This window comes from Ciconia boyciana, chromosome 10, assembly GCF_034638445.1.
Source record: "Ciconia boyciana chromosome 10, ASM3463844v1, whole genome shotgun sequence".
Lineage (NCBI taxonomy): Eukaryota > Metazoa > Chordata > Aves > Ciconiiformes > Ciconiidae > Ciconia > Ciconia boyciana.
In genome coordinates, this window is record NC_132943.1 from 31,305,275 (window position 1) to 31,328,500 (window position 23,226).

At 38.6% G+C, this 23,226-nt stretch overlaps 1 protein-coding gene across 1 annotated transcript; it reads left to right on the forward strand.

Moving 5' to 3' along the window:
• Positions 1 to 18: 18 nt before the first annotated feature.
• MPP4 (MAGUK p55 scaffold protein 4) lies at positions 19 to 23,024 on the forward strand. Its single transcript, XM_072874970.1, is given in 21 exon segments — positions 19 to 97; positions 2,210 to 2,331; positions 3,290 to 3,367; positions 4,088 to 4,168; positions 4,728 to 4,859; positions 5,517 to 5,598; positions 6,768 to 6,853; positions 7,864 to 7,935; positions 8,381 to 8,577; positions 9,739 to 9,803; positions 10,576 to 10,593; positions 11,647 to 11,685; positions 12,440 to 12,460; positions 13,717 to 13,731; positions 15,222 to 15,263; positions 16,100 to 16,270; positions 17,172 to 17,252; positions 18,224 to 18,317; positions 19,134 to 19,242; positions 21,190 to 21,324; positions 22,310 to 23,024. Coding segments are annotated over 21 exon segments (1,911 nt in total). The 3' UTR covers positions 22,502 to 23,024.
• The last annotated feature ends 202 nt before the right edge of the window (positions 23,025 to 23,226 follow it).

A 23,226-nucleotide genomic window follows, 5' to 3' on the forward strand; every position in this document is an offset into this window, starting at 1 on the left:
GAAACCTGCTTGGCGTGAATGCAGTACTCAAAGTGGGTGGAATCTCCTTGAATAAAGGAAAAGATGGAGGTGCCAACAGTCTGCAGTCAAGATAATGGTACTCCTAACTTTTGCATCTCTTTTTCAAAGAGAAAGAAAACTGACAAAAAGTTTTATTCCTTGGTCCCTGTAACTCTTCTTCCATTGAGTCAAGAGAGAGGTGAACATGTCTAGAAGTATTTACTACTTAATAATTGGAATTATTCTTGATGTTTAATGGTGGTATGCAGTTAATTTAGAGAGCGTCAGAAGAGAATACCTGGCATTTGTTTCTGTCTTACAAAGTCAAGGGTCTCTGCAGCTATATCAATTATTACGAATAACTGCAAGAAGTTTTTTTTTGCTTAAGGAAATGATTCTCTGTTGTTTGAAGGTTTGTGCTTCTGTATGGAACATCTTGGTCTATTTGAGCTCAGTTTAATGTAGGGATAGCATTCTAGGAGACAGTTAGTACAAGTCATCTCAAAAAGAGGCAACCAGTAATGAAGAAAAGATCTTAATGTCTCCACCAAAGGTAATGTTCTATTAGGTACTAGGAAGTTCCTGTAGGAGAGAATCCTTTTAAGTTAACTGTGTTTTGGGAGATATTTCCCTGTGGGGCTCACAGTCAGGGTTCACTTGAGTTTATCATTTTTGTAAGTGCTTAGATGTCTGCTTTCCAGAAACAGATGATTCTTTTGATGATGAGGTAGATTTCCAGGCTTTCCCAGTTCGGATACTCAATAATTCTGCCTGATGATTGAGGCAAAAGTCCCATCTGCAGAAACTTAGCAGGCAAGTGCCTTTGTAAGTTCATGCATAAGGAAAATACCTCGGTGAAATTAAAGTTGAAGACAGATCTCATGTAAGTGTTGCTAACATCGAGGTCTAGAGCTGATACAGGAAACAATTAACTGTCAATGGCTATAAACGTTGTGCTCAGGAGAGAAATAAGTAAAGAAGGGCTTCCATGTTTTGGTTAGCTGTGGTGACTGGATGATAGCAGCTGATGATATTGTCTGCAGTAGCGAGTACTCAGCTATTCTGGATCTGCTGGTTGAGCTTTAGTTTTAAGAAATTATTTTGACATAGGCTTATGTAACCTTAGAAGCTCCTATTGTCTTGGTTTTATTTCAACATTTTTCTTGTATTACAATATTACTCATTGAAACATGCCAAGTTTAATGTTGCAAACAAATAAATACAAAGGAAAGTCTCCAGATACAATTGTATTGTATGATTACTTTGGCACTAAAAAGCAAAGAGGCAGCTTGTGCTTACCACAATACACAAGAATTGAGAACTTACTTTCCTTTGACATTCAGTGGGAGTCAGGCATCCAACTCTTATGGTCTCTTTAAGAACCCTTATAACTTAATAAATCTATCTCCTAGCATTTGGTGTGGTATTGTATTAGTGCTGTTATAAACATTGTGTTTATTGGGAAGAGTGTCACATACCAGAAATGATCTGTTGTCATTTCTGAGGTAAAGTTAAATTCCACGCACACACAAAAATTCAGTTTGTATCTAGGGCTGACTTTGTGTAACATCTTATCTATTTGTCACGTCTTAGCTTCTGCCTCCTTGAGATTTTAGGAAGACACTGGATTTTTCAGTTTTCCACTGTATTTAGAATACTGTTCCTAACAGTTCAAGTGCTGCTTCTTATAGTAAGAACGGTTCTTCCCCTTTCCTGAGACGTGTTGCAGGTGTCTGGCAACGGTATGTGTTTGGCAGGAATTTGCATTTTCATTTGTGATATTCTCCAAAATGTCTGCACTTCTCAAGAGTGGAGAAAAACAGATGGTCCCTGGCCCAAACAGTGGGTCATCCAAAAGCAAAGGCTATAAAATGAACAAGGCAATTTTTTATGTTTACCCCTTCTCAGTAGGACATACAAGCTTGAACCCAGATTGAAAATGTGTGAGTGTCCCTGTATGTTTTTCTCACAGGTCAGTTGGAAATTGCTAGTATTGACCTAACCCTGCTGGTTAATAACATAATAAAATAAAGCTCTTATGCAATGGAGTTAATTGCAGGAAACAAGCAAAGCAGACAGGAAATGGGTGGATTTCTTGGAAATACAAACAGGGGAAAGGTGCTTTTCAAAGGTCTGGGTCACTGTTTGTCTCTGGTTGGTCTTCTATTTGAAATGAAATGTCTTGCACTTTTCTGTTTCTTGGGCTCAGGTATATCTCATGTTCTGACTCTAGTGCTACAAGAACTGAGTTTGCTCTGTAAAAGAGATGTCAATGGTGTTGGCATGTTATATGATCTGCTCAGATCCCGCTGGCTGCAAGCGCTTTTAAAGGTAAAGTAATATTCAGCTGTGAAGGCAAAGGTTTCCTAAAGAACAATCTCTAGGGGATAGCTACTTTATTTTGCCATGTCAGCACAATAAATGCTTATTTACACTAAGTGGTGATATTCCTAATGTCAGTCCTAACATCAGCAGTCAAGGTGAACAAAATCACTTTTGCTTTAAAGAAAAAAAGTATTCTCTTTCATAATGTCCTAGACATTAAAGCTCTTCTACCTTACACGTCCATATTAAGGCCAGGAGATGGAGACATAGGCTGACCACAGCACTGCTCAGCTGTCTCTTCTATTTTTAAATCTCTCTATGGCTATGCATCCCACTTTTTGGCATGGATGCTTGTGAAATATTTTTTTGGTTTGCCCACACTGATCTGATGTGTAGTTGAAGATTTTATGTTGCTACAGAACAGAGTTTTGGCTGGTGTTTCTCTTGAGCAGAATTGCATCTCTGAGACAAATTCTGTACAAATTCTGCACAAATTCTGCTTTTCCTCTAACAAGGATTTTTTAAATCTTTAAATTTTAAAAAGAAAAACTTGCAGTGGATAAGAATGTCCATAAGGTCATTTTAAATACAGCAATTCATTTTGTTTTAAGTTAAATTTACTTTGTTCATCAGGCCTGCAACAAGAGGAAGGAAGAAAGCTACAAGTCAGAGAATTGATGCTATCAGGCTATTGTCCTGCGTAATCAGCTTTTCTTATTGGAAAATTCAAAACTACAGCATAACTGGCTAGCTGGATGATAATGTGGAAAGACAATGAATTATAGACTCAATTCCAGATGCATTAGACATTAAGGATTGAGATTGCAAGCTCTTTGGCTCTAGTTGGAGTGAGAAATTCCTAGAAATACAATATTGTCCTTTGTGTGTTGTGTATGTATCTCTACAATCATGTGAACAGATCATATCATCATTGCATTGTCTTGTCTATCATGGCGTGCAATAGATTTATGAATGCCTCCAACACTACCTCGGAAAAAGACCAGTTCCTGTCACGCTGCAGGCACGTGCACTGACTCGTGAGGTAAGACTGTGTATACATAATGTATCGCTTTACTTACTCGTAGCAGATTAGTCAACTTAGCTGCAGATAACAGCGTTCTGGTATTTGTTTTGTGTCTCAGGTCTTAGTATACTATGTAAACTTGAAAGATTCTCTCCTCACACATTTGTCAAACTACTTGGTAACTCTTACTATGTTAACAGAGCGGGGGGATGAGAAATGCATACAGCTGTGATCACTGGACTGCATGAGCCCTGGCCAGTGTAATGAACACACAAATTATTTGTTTTAACCACTGGCCATATATTTTTCTTTCCATGTAACTGTGTAGTTCAGTATTGTGTCAGACTGCCTGATTGTAGCCATAAGGATTTTGAAAAGCTTTTTGGATTTTTCTAATCATAATAGCTGATTAATTCTTAAATTTCTGAATTAGAGGGAGAGGTAATGACTAAGTGGAGAAGCTGACACTAGTGATGAAATTGGTTGAGGCACAGGAGAAAAAAAATAATTTAGAGCGCATGGCACTGTGCCTGAACTAAATTAAGCCTGGCACAGTGTTGTGCAGCTGTGGTCACAGTGTCCAATTCTAAAGCAAACTATATGGATATGTTCCGAGTCATATAACATGGGGGGCTTAACACTCTTACCGTACCATATTCCTCTAAGTTCAATTTAGAGCTTTCTAAATTAATTGTCCACCAGAACCGGTCTCTGTGCTTTCTCTCTTACATTTGTCAGGTGGTAGAGTTACTACGTGAAGCCCCTCAGTCTGGAGAGATCAAAGAGCTAAGACGACTACTGCGAGCTCCACACTTAAAGGCAAGTCCTGCTTAAGGAAAGAAAAAGTTTGCTCATAGAGCCATCTGCAGTGGGAAAAGAAACAGATGGCCAGCTGTTCACAAGAATTGGCAAAAGAGCCAGAAGAGACATAGTTTCCTAGACATGAACTAATCTAGTTGTGAATCAGATGTGGACTGTGTATCTGAAGTACCTGCAGTGGGCTGCATTTTATTTAAAGGCTATGTTTGAGAGAAATGTTCCGTAAAGTTAAATTCTGAGCAGTCGATGCAGACATAAAAACCAAATCTTCCTTGTCATTGCAAAACCTGCATTCTTTACCCTGGAGTTCCAAATAGAAATGTTTCATCTTTTGTAAGTTTTGCAGAAGAAGCGAAGAGAGGAACTGTTCTTAAAACTTTATTTCACAGTTTGAATTTCCAAGTGGAAAGAAGACAATGTTGATGCGTGAAAGGGATCTCTGTTCACATAAGAACTTATTCACCAATTTCTGTCTTCTGACCAGTCGCTGTTTAAAGCTGTTCTATTGTATGATCTTTGCTTATGGGTTGGTTGGTTTGCTTGGTTTTGTTTGTAACAGGCCTTGCTATCTGCTCATGATACTGTGGCCCAGAAAGATTTTGAACCAACCCTTCCACCACTGCCAGACAACATACCTGAAAATGAGGAAGCTATGAGGATTGTCTGCTTAGTGAAAAACAACCAGCCTCTGGTGAGGGAGCTTTCTGATGCCTGTCAAATTATTTTACCTTACACAAGTATTGATAATGCGTATTGCTTTCTTTCCAGGAATGTCACAGAGATTGTGTGCATTCTTGTCCAGTTTTCACAGAATCACAAGAATTGTTGAGGTTGGACGGGGCCTTAGGAGACCACCTAGCCCTGCTCAGTGTGGGTACCACTAGAGCAGGTTGTTCAGTGCCTTGTCTGCTTGGGGTTTGAACATTTGGCAGATGTTTTTATCTCGTATAATGAAAATGCAAATAGGATTGAGAGGCATTCCTTTGGCCAAAATAGTAAGGAAGGGAAGAGAGACTCTGAAAGGTTCTTTAGAAATAATTTGCGCTTATAAGCGGAAAACATTGTACAGCGTAACGAATCTGTTTTAGGAAAAGATAGCTGTAATATTTGATGTAGAAAAGATTTCTTGCAGGCAGTCAGTGAGGTTACTTCAGTATGATGGAAGTGGAAGACATTGAAGAACTTAATATTAATAATGTTACATTATTGCTAGATCTGTGTGGTGTTAAAAAGGCTGTATCTTTCAGTGCCTTTTTGTCACTGCGAAGATCAGACTTGTGATGTGACAGGAAACTTACACGGGTTCTTCAGTGATCAGTGTGTTTTTTCTTTATTTTTTATTTGCCAGGGTGCCACCATTAAACGCCATGAGATAACAGGTGACATAACGGTTGCCCGTGTGATCCATGGTGGACTAGCAGACAGAAGTGGTATGTGTAATTGAAAGTAATACAAGAACTTGAACTTGAAATAAGATATTTGAAGTAAGATAGTAGCTTAGCTTCTACAATTAGTCTTTCATTATAGAGCAAGATGATGTCTACATTGGACAGCACTGTAAATAGTGATGCATTGCAGTGACTTTGATTCTGATTTCATTAATTTTCATATGAATGTGCTATGTTTGAGACTGAGTTGAGGTACAAATCCAGTTTTCATTACGTATTCTTGGCACCAATACCTGGATAAATCTGTCATGAGATTGATCAGGAGTATCCCAAACTGCAGTGTAGTATGAATACCAGCAGCTCATTCCCTGATGGAGAAATGGAAGACATCAATAGTCTGCAATTCGATAAGATAATGGGCTTTGAGGAATATGTAGTAATACTTCTTGACTCTAGTCTACTAAACACTTTGGTAGCATTAGTTGCTAAGCAATCTTCCAAGGAGTTTCCTTGGAAATGTTACTACTTTTGTCATCCTAGAATTGAACGTGTTCCATGTTCCTTACGAAATGTAATGTAACTAAAATGTAAAACATCGGAAGTAAAATTGAACTGTAATCATTATTTAAAAGTTTCTTTTAGTATTTTCTGGCCTTTGTAAAGGAAGAAAACCTAAACTATAGGCAATAGCTGATTAAGTTCCTAGTTTGATTAATGTTTTAATTGAGCTGAAAGAAAATGTAAAAGTAAACAATATTGTGAAGACTTTGTAAAGGACAGAGAGGAGTCCCAAGACCTCCCACTGGACCTGGAATTTTTCAGGGTCTGATTCCAAGTCTCATGGTCTATTAATGTAATGGGTTTAGCTAGAATAGGTTCAGAAATTATGTTGGGAAATGGAGCTACATTAAAATGTTTCTGCTACTTTTAAGGCAAATCATCAATGGATTGTAAACGTTGTATAGGGGAGGTGGGAGGAAATAAGAATACTGAAGCATGCAAGCTTCTTGTGACCCATGGAAGTCTGCAGTCCTATCCAGGGGCAATATAGCCTAAATCCAAAATGTCTTCCTGCATACCTGGTGTATGGAAACTTTTAATGCTGACTTCCAAACCTGTGGCATATCTGTGTGTCCCTGCCTTGCCTACCCAAGATAATCCATGCTGTGATAAAACTGCTGCTGCTGCTTTCATCCTTGTTTTCACGGTAGGGTTGCTGTATGCTGGAGACAAACTGGTGGAAGTAAATGGAGTTCCTGTTGAGGGACTTGAGCCTGAGCAAGTTATTAATATTCTGGTACTGAATCTTTTTTTCTGCTTTGTACCTAAAGGGTGACTGTATGCTGTTTCTTTTACGCACACACACTCTTAGAGGAGAAAGTCTGAAATTTTTAACAGATAATTCAGATTGTTTCCTTACTGTGGATGAAGTTCACAACTGCTCATGAAATCTGAATGTATGAAACCAGAATTAAGTGTAACCCCTGTTCTGGACAGAAATTAACTTAATTCTGGCTATTCCACCTGCAACTTCTGGGAAAAATATTAATTTATTCAGGTACTGATTCATAATTTTTCTGGAAGTTCCACTCAGTTAATATTCCACAAGAAAGCAGTGGAAAGGTGCAGTTCTAATAAGAGTCCATGTTACAAAATGCACTAAAACAGAGTGAATGAGCTTGTAAGCTACATACCTCGCCTTGCAAAAAAGGGCAGTGGTAATTACTGTTGTCAGAATTCTCGTGAAGAGATCTGTTGAGCTGTCCCTGTTACTCATCATTTTGCCCACAATCTTTCAGGGTTCTTCACTGCAAAGTGTTAGTGCCAGTCAGTAAGGTATTGCTGTATGTAATCAGTATCAAGTCTTTCTATGTGTTATTTCCCTGGTTGTACTATTTCTAGGTATAAGAAATACAAACTCTATTGGAATGCTTAATTCCTAAATACTTTTTTTTCCTCCCTCCTTTACAACACTTGTCTAACCAGACCCTGCCGCTAATTTAAATTAGATTTCAGTAGAAAAGTTTGGTATCAATTAATGTTGAAACTGTGTATATTTATAATGAAACATAGGTTTCATTGAATTAAAAATATTTAGCAAGACTTTGAAGTTTCATTCTTCATTCATTCTTGAGTTTCCTTTTGAAAAAAAATAGTGTTGTCATATTGACTCTGTCTGCCTAAATTCTATTTGTAATATAGACAATATAGTAACCTCAAAGCCATGCCGTGTTAAGTTTGTGCTGCCAATGTTTGGTTATTTATGTTGAAAACCAGTCATATTTTAATCCTTTTTTAATCATTTAGGCCCTGTCTCAGGGGACAATTATGTTCAAATTAATTCCAGTCTCTGATCGGCCTGTCAGCAACCAAACAACAGTAAGATACATTCTTTTTTCCGATTGTTACTGCAAACAGTTACTCCAATAATGTCTAATGGTGTGAGACAAAGAAATGGTGTTGCTTAGAAGTTTATTGCAATCCTTAAAGCATTACTTGTCTTCATGGCTACCTCTCAGCTGACATCAGTATGCTGTTGCTGAAGCAGTCAAGATAGTAAGCTGAAATATAGTTGTGTTAAAGGTAATGAAGACATTTTCAGATTGATCTACAGGCCGAAGGTCAATTCTTCTCACAATGTATAAGACAATTTTTTTTTTCTCCCTTAATGAACAGATAGTATTTGGGGCTTGATCTTGTTTTTAAAACTTGACTTCATCATGAACTAACTTAAGTAGCAGCAATGTCTGGCCCTGTGATTATAAAGCTCATGTTGTATCTGTTCACGTGGCTTCCACTTACTCTTGTATATTTTCTTTACCAGCTCTATGTGCGAGCAATGGCGGATTACTGGCCCTTGCAAGATCCTGCCATACCATGTGCTGATGCAGGTTTGCCTTTTAAGAAGGGTGAAATACTCCAGATTGTGGACCAGAATGATGCTCTCTGGTGGCAGGCCAGGAAAGTTTCAGATCTCAGTGCCTGTGCTGGACTTATACCCTCAAATCATCTTCTTAAAAGGTAAAGAAGTCTTAATTTTTCTGATTTCCAGTTCAAAAATTTGCCGGTTATTCAGACTTTGCTATTTAAAATTTTCATAAGTTATATAGCAGTATGAGTCAGAGTGACATCTGACAAACATCTTTCTCCTTCTGTTCTCTGACTTTTTGCTCTCCTTCCCTTAAGAGTACTATGTGAGAACAAGCTTTAGAAAGCATCTATATCATCTTAAATTAATGTCTAAGAAGTTTGCAGCAGTTGCCTTGTCTCTGTGCTAGTTGCTAAGACATCTAGTGGAGTGTAGCAGCTGAAAGATGGGTGGAAATTAAGGGCCCTGACTGTTTAGGATCATTGTCTGTAGTTTAAAAAAAAAAGGGGGGGGGGATTAGTGGGATACTAAATGTATAGTGTAAGGGCATAGCTGTATCGAAAAACAGTCTTTATTTAAAGATGTCCTGTGAGGTATGAGTGACCTCTTCAGCTTTGCTCAAAACCGAGTAGACCAGATTAAAAGAGAGGGGAGAAAAAAAAACAAAACAAAACAAAATGCTCAAGGAAGAACAAGGATCCCTTCCTTATTATTTTCTGTGTAAATAGCCCATTATTACCCTACATGCTTTCAGAGCCAGAGTAGTTAAACTGCTGTAGCACACTTTTCAGTTTGATCCTCTAACCGCATGTCCGGTCTGTGTTACCCTCAGGAAAATATAAGGCCATGCAATTGTAGATGACAAGCTTCAATTTGTACTATATATAAACATAATGTGGTCTGTATAATGAAAGTTGAAATCAAACTAGGTTGTGATTGAGGCTGCAAGCAAGAGGCTCTGTGTAGTAACAGAGGCAGTAGTACTACTACCCATAGCAGTAGCACACTTTGCTATTTCCAGGAGTCTGTGCCACAGTATGGCTTATCTTCCTGTCCTTTTATATAAACTCAAAATACTCTCAATACTTCTGGGCTGCTGATTTGGAAATTGCCTTTAAATAGTTCTGATAGCATGTCGGCTTTCTTTCAGGACTTTGCAGTGGGCTAAAACACTGGTAATGTCTCCATTCTTGGTGTCTTCTGTCAGTTCAGTACTGATTGATCTTATGTGTTAAGCAGTGAATCTGACTGGAGCATAACATGCTTGTGGACTCTTTTGTTTCTTTAACTGTGATAAATTTATTTCTATGTAGGAAGCAGCGAGAATTCTGGTGGTCTCAGCCTTTCCAGCCCCATCTCTGTCTCAAATCATCAGTGTGTGAGTGAAAAGTTATTTGAATGGTAGAGTAGCAAAGAAAGGTCTTGTCTCTATTTCCAGGGGTACTGAAATAGAAGCTCATACAATTCAGTTTAATTCGAAGACATTGTTTCTGGAGCCATATTGTAACCTCAGAAGTGTGTTAACTATCCCCAGGAGAATAAATACTTAAGGGTAGTTGGGCCCGGAGTACTGATGGTGGAGGCTGTCTCCAGTGTACTTGGGATCTGACTGTGAGAGAAGGTGTGAATTCAACTCCTTCTGAAGTCTGTAAGACCTAGGAGCTCTCTAGAAGAATTGGGTGTGAATAAGTCTGATATGACAATTGTACTAGCCTGGCTCTCCAGGGACACAGATAACAGTTCTGCACTGAAAGATGCCATGCGATATGTTTAGAACATTTCTTTGTCATCAAAACTATTGAGAGAAAGATAGAGCTTTTTTCCTTGAGGTGTAAGATAAGCTGTGCTGCCCATGAGTTCGTTCGTGGTGGCAATCCAGAAACATTATCCTCTGCCAACTATAACTTTCTGTAAACATGCAATTATTCCCAGACAAAGAACGTTCTTCCTGTTTTCTCTCTCCCCATTTTCTTCTATGGGTCTTTATACTAGTATAAAGTTAATTTTTCTCTTGTGGTAACTCCCAGATTGAGTGTGTTTCATTGCCTAGGATTCTTCTCACACTGATTGCTTTGTTTGTTAGAGCTGGAGCTCTCTTTCACCATAATTGTATTGCATTTTAACTGCTTCAATGGATATGCTGTGGGCAGTAAGCACTGTGGAAGAAGGTAGGAGAATCTGGTAGAATCTGAACAACATTGCATTCCTGTACCTGGAATCAATATAGCACGTGGTTTTGCAGGCTTTTTAAAAAGTTGTCAGAAATGAGGCAGTTTGGTAAATACATGGAAAAGAAACCCAAGTTCTTGGCATTTTTTGTGCTTAGCATAATTGAAATCAAGTCTTTTTTTCACTTGAAATAGTAGAAGCTTCATTGCCTTAAAGTGGAAATTTAAACTGTGCATTATCTGGTAGGGAATGGACAGTTTGGATGGGTTGCTTTGAGGGAGGAAAGACTACTTTTTCCTTTCTCTTTCTCTCCCATCTTCAGCAGCTGACCTGAGCAGCTCCGAGAGAGTATTTCTTTAAAGGATACATATGGGCAGAATATGGTTGACAGATGCCCTGACAATCGCCCTGTAACTGGGAAATAGCTCCTCCTGGGCCCGTCTGGAAGGGCACACAAGGAACAGAACACACAAACAGTGCAGTGTTGTGAGCCCATGAGATTGCCCGAGCCCACTAGATCGCATTTCAGGGATGTGAATTGATGTGGTCTGGGGATGGAGAAGGAGCGGAATCAATCTTTTCCTTTTCTTCCTTGTAAAAATAATAGTAAAATCAACCAAACAAAATGCTTTCCTTGAGTGAAGCATATTGGAAAGCAACACACTTATAAAAGCTACAGGAGAGAAGGGAGTGAGTGGAAAACTATATTCTGTCATGGTAATACTTAATAAATAGATATCTACAGGACAAACAGAGCAACAGCGATGTTAAACCTTTTATTGTTTCAAAAGGAGAATTCAAGTGAGACATGTTTGCCTCTCTGCCACAAGCCTTTCAGAGCACTAGTTTAAGAAGAGCCTTTTGCTTGCTAAAGACGAACATCAGGGAGTGTGAGTTAACAGTCTTAAAATCCTTAAAGATGTCTAAAGCTGATCTGAGCTTCAAATATTTTCTTTCTGATGTCCGAGTTCAGTCTTGTAAGACCTGTAAGGTTTTTCCTCCCCACTGTTTTTCTGATTCCGATGAATTTTTTTCCTTGTGTTGATCTGTAGAGGATGACATGCAGATTGATGAGAAGTGTGTGGAAACAGGTAACTGAATTCACTTGAAATTATTCTGTTTGCTTCAAGGTAGTAGCTAGTTAAAGCCTGGCTTTGTTTCCCAGATAAAAACACTCATTCTCCTAGTGAATTTAATGTTAGAAAATTCTATTTTTCATACCCTGGAAACCTCATCCTATATTAGTGTATTAAAATGAGCTGTTTGCAGTTCTGGTGTACAGTGCTTATAGTGAAGTGTTGTGCCAAAAAGAGACCCCACCCCAAAAATATCTGCCTGAATGAGATCCAAGCTCTTTGATTCAGGTTTTGGACTGTGGCTGTACTGTTGTTATAGTTTTTGCCTGTTGTAGATTTAATGCAACAGATGACTCTGCGGTCTTGAAGAACCCACAGAACTCATTGTCAAGAAACTGATCTCAGGAGAATACATTTTTAGGCACTGAGCAAGAATAGGTTTTTACATGTAAACAGTACATGTGAAGACTGTTAGCTTGACTTGCTCCCTAAAGCAGCACAGTTCATTCTTCCTTCTCCTGACGTAACTCAGAAAGCTCTCATGGAGGGATGTGATCCTGTAGGACTGGGGGGAGAGAGACCAGACAGTTAATTCAAGCATGGTGAGCTGTATTTTCCCACCTCAGTGCAGAGCGAAGTGGGAAAAGTACGTGTGAGACAGACTGATAGGAGCTGGAAAATTGATTTCTGATTCTGAAATTCTATAGGAGGAAAATAATTAAATTTTGAATTTATTTTAATATCTTTGCTATCTGGATCACTAAACAAGATGAAGAAACATTTGAGTCTGGTAAGTTCCTCTGACCTAACTCCAAATTCCTTGCTGTTGTTCTGCTGGGAGAAGGGTGTCCAGAGACAAGCAAGTGTCTTAAGCAGGTGACAAAAACCAGAATGCCATTTTAGCTTTAGAAAGCCATTCTGGCTTGAAAAGCCATTCTGTAAAATCCTGTTACCTTAAGTCTTCCTCTTGCTCTCCGATTATCTGAGTAGTAAGGTTTTTGTCCTGTTATCCCACAAGTGTGAGCGTTTCTTCTCGTGCACCAGTACCAGATCTGTTTATTGAATTCTAATCTGTTATACCTGTGCAAGCTGTGACAGCAGGGGCTGCACTGATGTCAGCGGATAATTGGATTACCTTAGGGTAACGGAGGCCTGAATCCCCAGTGCCTGTAGGAGTTAATGTGGTACAGAGGAGAGCTGTTCTGGATTCCTGATTGTGTGCATGGCTGGCATACAAGAAACAAAAATGCTTTTATAAAATGAACAATTTATGTATAAGGCATACAATCAATTAGTGCTTTTTTTTTTAACCAAGCTGGTTTTGGGGTTGGTGGGTTTTTTTAGGGAACAGCTACCTATTTACAGCATACTCAGAGCTCTGCAAAACTTAAGTCTTCTAAAATAAATCATTTTTCCACTAAAATAAATCTATTACTGCTAAACTTCTTGTTTGAGATATTTGGTAATCTTGTGGAGGAAATGTCATTCCACCTTACGCTTGCCGTTCTCCACAAGGTTCCTACTTGCCAGTCGCATCTTCTCCTCTTATCACAGGTGGTTTGTTCTCTTCCACCTCTCAGGCAATGCCCAAAGCTTTTAAGACAGAACCAGCAGGTCTACAGGGCAGTCTTTTGTTTTCAGGCTGGGATGTTTCTAATAACTGCACTTGGGGATTACTCCTGCAAATCCTATTCACTACTCAGTGCTGGATCAGCTCTCTGCTGTATCCAGACAGTCAGAGGAATAAAGGTGCAAATATTTGCTATCCTACATTTTACTTTAAATTAACCAGTAGCTGAACATCCGTGTGATGTATTTTGCAAGTACAATACTGACAGATATGCTGTAGCTGAGTCTCTCATTCTTTGGGAACTGAGAATTCATGCTCAAACAGGCATATTTTGGATTTAAAGCCTACAGTACCTGCTTCCTAAATTTCCTAAATGCATTGGACAATGCTGGTTGGATATATTTTTTTTTAAATTTCAGTATAGACTGTCTTCTCAAAACTAATTGTTTTATGTCTGTCTCTATCTGAACGTGCAGAGGAGCTTAAAGAAGGTAACACTAGCTTTTTTCTCCCTGTCTCCCGTAAGCAGTAATCTATTAGAATTTATCTGTGTTCATTGCATTACCAGGAACTACCACTCCTGTTACAATACCCAGTAGCTGAATTGCTTGTTCCCTGTAGGATTCCATATTGCACTCCATACCATAGAACACAGGGTAGACAAAGCAGAAATGCTCAAAAAGATTTGAATGACGGCTCAAAAGACCTGAAGACAAAAATAATACAGGCATGTGTCAGCTGAACAGTACTCTGGACTTTGCCCTGAACGAGCAGTTTTGTGCCAAGCAGGTTTTTTTCTACAGTCATAAACAAGGACTTGTTAGTACATATAGAAATGTAGGAGTAAAATTGTATTTTAAAGGCACAAGTAGTGGAGAGTGTATAGATGTGAAAGAGCAAGATGCATCTAATTTTGGTTTGATACTTGCATGTTTATGAGATAACTGTCAGTCAAAGAATCTAGTGCTAAAAGACAATACATTTCATGCTTTGCAAATGAAAATAACATTCTTGCCTTGGAACAATTGCTACCTTTAAAGATATTTCTATGTCTTCTGTATCCTATTCTTGCTTTAACAAGGCCTAAATAAAGGGAATACACAGCTTGGATAACTATATGCATGATGAGGGGAAAATTAGGAGTCCTTTTTGAAGAGAAATCTAAACACTGCTGACACCTTTTTTTCCTTAGCTATTTGTTTTCAAATCACCTTTATGAAATAGTTTCTAAACTGTTAGAGCATTGATCTATAGGGAAGTGGATATTTTTGAGCCTTACAGGAGACATTTCATTTAAAAAAAATACACGTAGAGGTTTAGAAGGCTCCCCTCAATCCTTCACAAGGAACAGCATGAGAATGGGGACAAAAAGAATTGGATCAAACAGATTAGTCTGGGATGTTGGAGCACAGAGATCACTGATCCAAAGATTATTAAAAAGAAATAATAAAATCAGATCTTCATTCTGCCTGAAAGATCTGAGCAGATGCATGTTGCATTTTCCAAGTATGCTATTGGGCAGAAACTTAAGTTATACATTTTTTATTTCTGATTTTGAGCTACTGACTTGTTGGTTATTGTAATGTTATAACTCAAGAATTCCTGTAAGCTAGGTTTCACCTGAAAAGCTTAAATTATGTGGAGGTGTTTTCACTATAAGTATTTCAGAACACTGTCCGGCATCTCCTTATCTTAGGAATGAAATAAAGTGTTGAGTTTCAAGTCTAATTTAGAAAATACCAAGACTTTCTAAGTTTAATTTTTCTCTTATAGAAATATTGGTCCTTTGAATTGTTCATGTGAAATATTTGAATATTTCATATTATGGAGTATTGTGCTTTTTTATTAGATTAGGCATGGTACTTCCATATGTTTACTGAAAGACTTTTTCATTTGGGATCAGCAATAATTGTTAGCCATCGAGTTCTTAAGCTTTCACTGTTTTTTTTTATTTCACGAGTATTTCTTCTTTGTATTCTAGAAGAGGAAGAATTTGGTGAATTTGGTCAACGAGTCTTTATTGGTACGCAATGACTAAAGATAAGTAAGACGTTTGGGGCTTGATCTAGATTAAGTGCTTGTCTGAAGTTCAATAAAATGCTTTGTTCTTTATTTCACCTAAAGGCTTACTGAATTGAGTTCTACTCGCTCTGTTTTCCAAACTTCAAGAAGTCGCTTTCCTCCTACTAATACTTGTTCTCTCAATTTAAATCTCTCTTCCTGTTAGTGGTGGTCAGGTCTCAGTAGAAACCAATTTTAACTTGACTGGCTGTTAAGATTTCCCTTACTTCATGATTAATTTTGCTAAAGCATAATGTTGTTCCGTTGTCTGTCATCCACTGAGAATAATCATGAAGGCTTTCATTAGAAACGCAGACCTGAAAGTGAGGTTTTCAGAATTGGATGGTAAGGTGGAGCAACAAACCTACCCCTGTTACTAAACCATAGTGACCTTTAAAATATTTGAATGAATTCTGGAGGCTGGAGCAGATGTTCCAGCTTTTGCTTTAGGAGAGTGAACCAGCTACACTATCAAAAAACAGTTGACCTGTTCCCTAGTGATGCTTTATGTGGCCGGAAACTTCTTCTTCAGCTTGTTTTGGGGATCTTTTGGAGGTCTTTATTTCTGGGCTAATTTTCAGGTGACTTTCAGTGAGATTTGACCTCTTCTCTAGCTGTCTGTTAATGCTCAGAGGTTCTACCCAAGCTGAGTACAGCAATGAAATTCACTAACTTTCACCCTGCAAAAAGCTCAAAAAAACACTATGTTGTGTGGCTTAGAAGGAGACACTAGACTAAAGCACGAGTTGCCTGCCTCTCGGGTGTATTTTCCAGTACTGATGCCTTTACCCCTTACAGCTGGTTTCCGTAGAAGTATGCGCCTGTGTCGCAGGAAATCCCGGACCAGCCAGCAGTCATGTTATGCTCGGTGCCCCAGCAGCTGTTACAGCACTCTTGCAGCTCCATATGAAGAGGTGGTTAGGTACCAGCGGCACCCAGCAGACCGGAACAGACTAATTATACTAGTGGGTAAGAGGTTAATTACTTTCTCATGCAAATTTCACAACCTGTTACAGAGGGGAGGAAACAATCAGTCATGGGCTGATCCACTGAGGGTCCCTGCCGCTGATTGCCACGGTTGCAGACTGTACAAGTAGCTCTGAAAGCAACATTTCAAGAGTGATGCTAATTTGACCCCATTGTTGGTTGTAAAGTTTAATGTATGTGTCATCTTCTTTGCTTGAGATAGTGAATGTTTAAAAAAAATAAAAAAAGTCCTCAGAAGAAGCCATACAGTTATGAATGCTGGTTGATAATGGATTTTATTAGGAAAACGGTTCAGTTTTATATTCAGTTGGGACTGGTACAGAAAGTGATGAGAGAACATTAGTAACTTACTAGAGAACATCTTTACATGGAGGCATTTCTACAGCCAGTGTTAAATGCATGGATATGGCAATGGTAAGAAGAATGTTTAAAATTAAACTCCAGACTAGAAAAATCGCAATCGTAGGCAGTAGGGAGAGCTAAAAAGATGCCTTTAATAATGCTTGCTGTAGGGAATCTTGTACTAAGTGGGCTGCAGGCTCTCAAGTAGTCTTTAATGATAGTGACTGAAAGGAAGCTGAGCTGCTGTTCTGCGGTGTTCCATGATCCGGATAAAGCAAATCCATTGTCCTTTCTCAGTCTGGAAGTATTTGATAATAATTTTTTCTTTTAAAATGGTATTGCTGAGTTGCCTCCTGGGTATGACTGTACTGCTGGGAGGTGGTTTGTACCCTGAATCAACCAAGATGCTTCGGTCACTTCTGGTACACTTTTTGGGAACTCGTTGACATTTCATTTGTGTGTGTGCAATGTGTTAGAAAATGGGGGGTGTGCGTGCGAAAAGATCCTCTCAGTAATATTAATTGCTTTTCCAACTTTTCAGGTCCTGCAGGAGTTGGCGTGAATGAGCTAAGGCGAAGGCTTATCGCAAGTAACCCACGAGAGTTTCAAAGCGCCATACCTCGTATGTAATGTTCTTCCTCTTTCCCCTACTACCCCCTTCAAACGTGATTAGGAAACGTCAAGTACCTTCCTCTTGCCTTTGGGCATTCATACGCTCGTTGCTGTCTGGCTGTTTTTTCAGCTCCACTGCAAGCCAGAGGCATTTGCTTTTATCAGAGTTCATTTAAAATATTATCTTTCTCCTTATTTTGGCAAATCAGCCAAAGGTATTTTCAAGTTACAGCTCCTGAAACCCTTAAAGCTTTATGTAGCAGTAGATTGTCTGCACGACTTTGTTTAATCTTGATGATTGCTTTCCCTAGATTTAAAAATAAAAACGTTTCTTAGGGATATTGTAAGTTGATAGTGTTTAAGTGATCTGGTATGAGAATGAAGGCAACAGAAGTTGGTGCTTAATAGGCTTTGCAGCTTTCCTTATTAGCCTTCTAGTCTCAGATGAGACTTACACAGCTTAATTTCTGATGTAATAATTGAAATTGTTTCTACCTGTGCTTATTTGGTTCTTGTGATTTGGAGAACCAAACAAGAAATGTATGAATCTGAAGCTGGTTGAAAATTCAGGAATTATTTTGTGCTTAAGATCCCAGATATGGGGAAGGTGCAAGTGTGGGAAGGCTTGTTGGGTGTTTCTGAATGAACTTAAATAAATTTTACCTCAAGAAGTAAAAACAGTTGTGCAATCAGTTCCAAAGCAGTTCCTGATTGGTTTGAGTCACAGGTATCTAGATTGAACCACTCTCCTTCCATTCCAAGAAATACAGATGTGCTTTGCTAATTTTCAAGGACTTGCCACTGGGCAACCGGTAGAATAGACAAGGCTTTTGCTCTGGATTAACAAATGGAAACAACTCATTTTATTACTTATGAAAATACTGATTTATAGTCCTCTATGAAAGTTGTCTCATTTTCATTTATAAATTTACAAGAATTTATTTGCAGCTGATTTTTTTTGGTGTGTATATGTCCTTTCAGACACCACTCGTGTTCAGAAGAGTTATGAAATTAATGGTCGTGAATATCACTACGTATCAAAGGAAACTTTTGAAAACATGGTGTATAGCCACAGGTAACTAGGAGAGACAAATTACATTTTTGTTACTTAAAATGTAACATGATCCAAGAAAATACAGTTTTGTAGTTAGGTCCCAAGTCTGGGCCCCTCCACTCATACTTACTATGCATGTTTGGTGTAAATTTTGGTCAAACTACTTGAGCCCATTTGCTTCAAAAACTGTTTGTGCAGTTGTGAATAAGCTCCTCTACAATTAATCTCAGAATACTTCTAAAGGAAAGTGGGATCAGGCCTGAGCTCATTTGATGTGCTTGTGAGTTATGAGTTTAACCTTTCTGGAAACTGGACTGCTTTCTAAAATTAAGCAGCGAGTCAGACCTGTTCCTGATCTGCATCTCCACGGCAAAACTTCTGCAGTGATGACGGCTCCAGCACCTGAACTGTGAGGGCCAAACCTTCAAAAGCGTCTGCTCCTTTCTATGCATCAATAATCCCTCTGCTAAGAAAGGCCAGCTCAGCACCAGAAGCTACACTCTGCCAAGTGCTTTGAGACCTTCTGATTTATGAAGTTATCAGTACTATATAAATGACAAGCATTTTATCATTAGAATCACAACCTCTAAACTCTTAATTTTTAACAAGATGAGTAAAAAATGCGTGCTTTGGAGATGTCGAACTGTAATGGTTCTGATTTTGTGCCCAGTGTTGTAGCAGGGAAGAGCAAAGGTGGAGGTTGTTCATCAGTGTTCACTATGTTTTATGATTGTTCAGTCTTGATTACTGGATTACATTTTAAGATTTCACCCTTAAATGGAACCTTTTAAGACTCAAGTGTTCTTTCATTTTCCTTCTTCCTCACCGCTGCTGCAGAATGCTGGAATATGGGGAATACAAAGGGTACCTGTATGGTACCAGTATTGATGCAGTGCGAACAGTCCTTGATGAAGGCAAGATCTGTGTAATAGATTTAGAACCACAGGTGAGTGGAGTTGTAAAGGGGCAGGGACTCTACAGTTCTCATCTCCTGGGAGGAAAAATATTCTCTGTACATTCTTGAGCTATTGGAACAGTGTTAGCAGCTTGGTCTTGTTTTTCACTTTAGTTCATGGTGCTTATTAATAATAGATTATTCTTTGCATGGGTCTTGGGGGGGGGAAATACTACAGTGACAAGTATGTACAGATCAGTATAGTTCATTTGTTTCCAAGTCAGCAGCTGCCTTATCAGGTGGACTGGTACAGAAATGAGTTTTCATACTTGCTTAAAGCAAGGGTTATTCTTTCATGTGGAGACTGTGCCATGGGATCTCCTCCGAGCCCTGTTAGCTGAGAGTTCTGTCCTTCCAATAGCAATCTCTGAACGCCCTTTGTTAAAAGCAGCAACTATTAAAGTAATCAAGCAAAAGCAGGGAATTATATTATGCATTTGTTTCTCTCCAGAAATAACGTAACAGATGGGAGTAAGCTGCTGGCGCACGTGACCAAACAGCTCTACAAGAACCTCCAGCCAGTGCTTGCTGTGTAGACCACCACTCATCTAGGGACCACAGTTTGCAAATGTTTACTACATGAGAAAGGGCAGCTTGCACAGCTTTCACATGCCCTAGCAGATATTGGCAAGAGGTGTTTCAAATACTAGGGTGATTACTAGCTGTTTCTATGCTGGTCATCACAAAAAAACTTCAAATGCAATCTTTGCATTCTTCTGTATTTTTTTTCTTAATTACTTTTACCACCTCTAACAGTTTCAGAACTACTTACCATGCTAATCTTTTCACTTAGACACTATTCACTTTTTTTTTTCCTTCTATCTTTGCATTGAATTTGCTGATGAAGATAAGGCTAATAAAGGCTTGAGTTTCTAAATATCTAAGAGACTTAAGGCTGTGTTCAGCAAAATCCTACTAAACTTCTCTGAATTACTTGCATATTTAGTATTTAGGAGCTGTTCTGGCTACTGGGTTTCAGCATCGCTTCTAAATGAATGTAAAGAGAGACACCATAACGCAGTAACTTTTAGAGACTTCCTTCTAATTATGCAGAGCCAGTGTAGTCAGAGCCTTAGGTTAGCAGTGGTTTGTGCTGTTTGAAATAACAGTTCAGTTACACAACCTGTGGGTTACTACTCAAAATCCAAGCCGCTATAAGGGGCAGATTAGGCCACACTTCAGTCTTCATTTCACATCTAAAAATGTCTTTGGGTTTCTTCTGCTACACTTCTAAACAAGAGGGAGAAGGGGGGGAAAAAATGTAATCTTGCTACTTGAACAGATGTGCCACTATATCAGTTTTTTAGGCTGTGAGTTTAAAGGACAAATTGTGGGAAGGGTATGAAGTAATAGCACATAGCTGTTCTTCAGTAACGGCTGTGAGGTAGGAGACTTACTGCCGAGTTGGATACTTGTATTTTAAATCTGGTGGCTTGGTCAACTTTACATGCTGTGCTTTTTTTCTTTTTTCTAGTTCCCTCCAGTGCTTTGCAGTAGTTTAAAAATGCTTATTAGCATCAGGGAATGTTACACAGCACAAAGATTTCCAAAAGCAGGATACTTTCTTCCAGTATGGAGCAATAAAGGTGTACTTTTTCCAAATGTAGCTCCCCAGCAGTTAAAAACAGATTTCAGATTCATCTTTAATGTTGTTGACTGTAGAAATCTGTTAATGACAATGTCCAGTCACTCACTGGAGTTGAAAGCAACTCTTACTAAGGTTACCAAGCAGAATTAAGTGATTGGTATGCTACCATTGCTTAACAATGTCTGGTCCAGGGATTATTAGTGAGGTCATTTTAAAGTAGGTGTTCCTGAAAAAGATTACTGCTAGGTCTGGAGATAACAGCACGCTGTAAACAATTGGCTTTTTATGGGAGTAAAACTGGGATGAATACACTTGAAATACTTCAGCTTCTTTTTACTCTTAATTTGCAGGGCATACAAGTAGCCCGGACTCATGAATTAAAGCCCTACATTATATTCATCAAGCCATCCAGCATAAGCTGCATGAGGCAGACTCGAAAAAATGCCAGGATCATTACGGATTATTACGTGAACATGAAATTCAAGGTGAGATTTAGGAATTGAAGAGACTCAGCTTATTATTCTGGGATCCTGTGTTTGGAACATAATGCATTCTACTATGTTATTATGTTAACTCTTTAAAATAGTATTGTGTCTTTAGGTTCAGATCTAAGTTATTCTTGTCTTTTTCTGTTTGGTTTGTTGGGATTTTTCCCTCTCCAGATGTGCTTTGAAGCAGAAGGGTTGTAATTTGTCTCTAGGGGATTGAGGCATTTTGCTTCAAAATATCTTTAAAGGCAAGGCTGTTTTGTATATTTTTGTTTTTATTCACTGCCTTGTGACAAGATTTGAGTCAACACATACATTTACTGTTTGCACTGAAATATCTGGAATGTGCTTCATTCAGTAATTTAATCAAATATTTTTTCACGTAGTTCTAAGAATGTATTGTTATTTCATCTATGCTTAATGACAGTATCAATATTAATTCTGTGCCAAGTTTTATAGATAAAACACAAATCCTTCTTGTAGGAAATTTATTTACAATGTCTAGTGCATTGTCACAACTGTTTCCATGCAAATCATCAAGTTTAGCATCTTAAAATTTTGGAGGCCTCAGTCCGTAACTGTATATGGAAATGAATCATGATTGCTATGGCAGAAAGAAACATGAACACTGGGGAAGTAAACTAAAACGTGGCATGAGAACACAAGTGTTAGTGGATTTGCCTTCCAGACCCTAACATCCTCTGCCAGCACTCAGCAGTAGAATAAGCTCTTTGGGGCAAATGGAGCATTCTGAGCCCCAAGGTATTCCCTTGGGAGGGATATGGCAGTTGGCTCTGTTTCAGAGACTTGGAACTGACTGTAGCACGCGTACTTTACTATGGCAAACTGTAAATGACATAAAGGTCACTGGCACTATCTGTTCACCTCTTGTTTATGTGGCCCAAGGTGTTCTGCAGATGCCATGCAGGTGTGTTTCCCTTTACAACACTAAAGCTTTATAGACTTACTCTGTGTCTCACAGGAAGAAGATTTACAGGAGATGGAAGATTCAGCTAAGAAAATGGAAGCTCAGTTTGGTCAGTTCTTTGATCAAGTGATTGTGAATGACAATTTACAAGAAGCATCTGCGCAGCTGCTGTCTGCAGTCCATTGTGCACAGGACGAGCCCCAGTGGGTCCCTGCAATATGGATATGCTCAGACACTCAGCCCTAATTCTGAGCAGCAGGCAGCTTCAGAAAGATTACAGCTTATGTTTTACTTCAAGAATAATCCTAATGTCAGGATTGCAAGAATTTATCTTTGTACGTGAGGGATTTGGAAGAGGATTAGGAAAGAAGCTGCTACAGGAGATATAATCATCCTATGTTCTGTGTAGCTCTTCAGCTTTTTATGTTACAGTTGCATCCACTTTTGTACAAAAAAGGAAATACTGTGAGCTCTCAATTACAAGAATAAAGAAAAATATATTTTGTTCATGTATCTGCATAATTTACTTGTACATAGCTACAGAAAATCCCTTTCCTTTCTTTTTATTGTGGTCATTCTGGTACTGTGATACATGTACATTCTGGAAGCCTTACTCACTAATGATACTCAATGTTCAGTCCCAAGCATGCTCTTTTAGCATGCTGACTTTGAGCAAAGAGTGTTATTTATGAAAGTATTGGTTTCCTGCTTATCCTTTTTACCTTTTAAGACAGGAGCAGATAAAAATGTTGTCATAATAAAAATTACTCTAGAAACCACAGTTGTCTTCACAATACATGTAGCATGTCTTTTCTTTTGTTCCATCAACTCAAGTGAATGAAAACTGATGGAACATGGATTTACCAAGGAGGGAAATAAAGTCTGAAGCCCCTTTTCCTGTTGGTTTGCTCTACAGTAGCATGCTCTCCTCATCAAAGGGTGCAGTGCTTGTGGCAAACATGTTCCTCTCT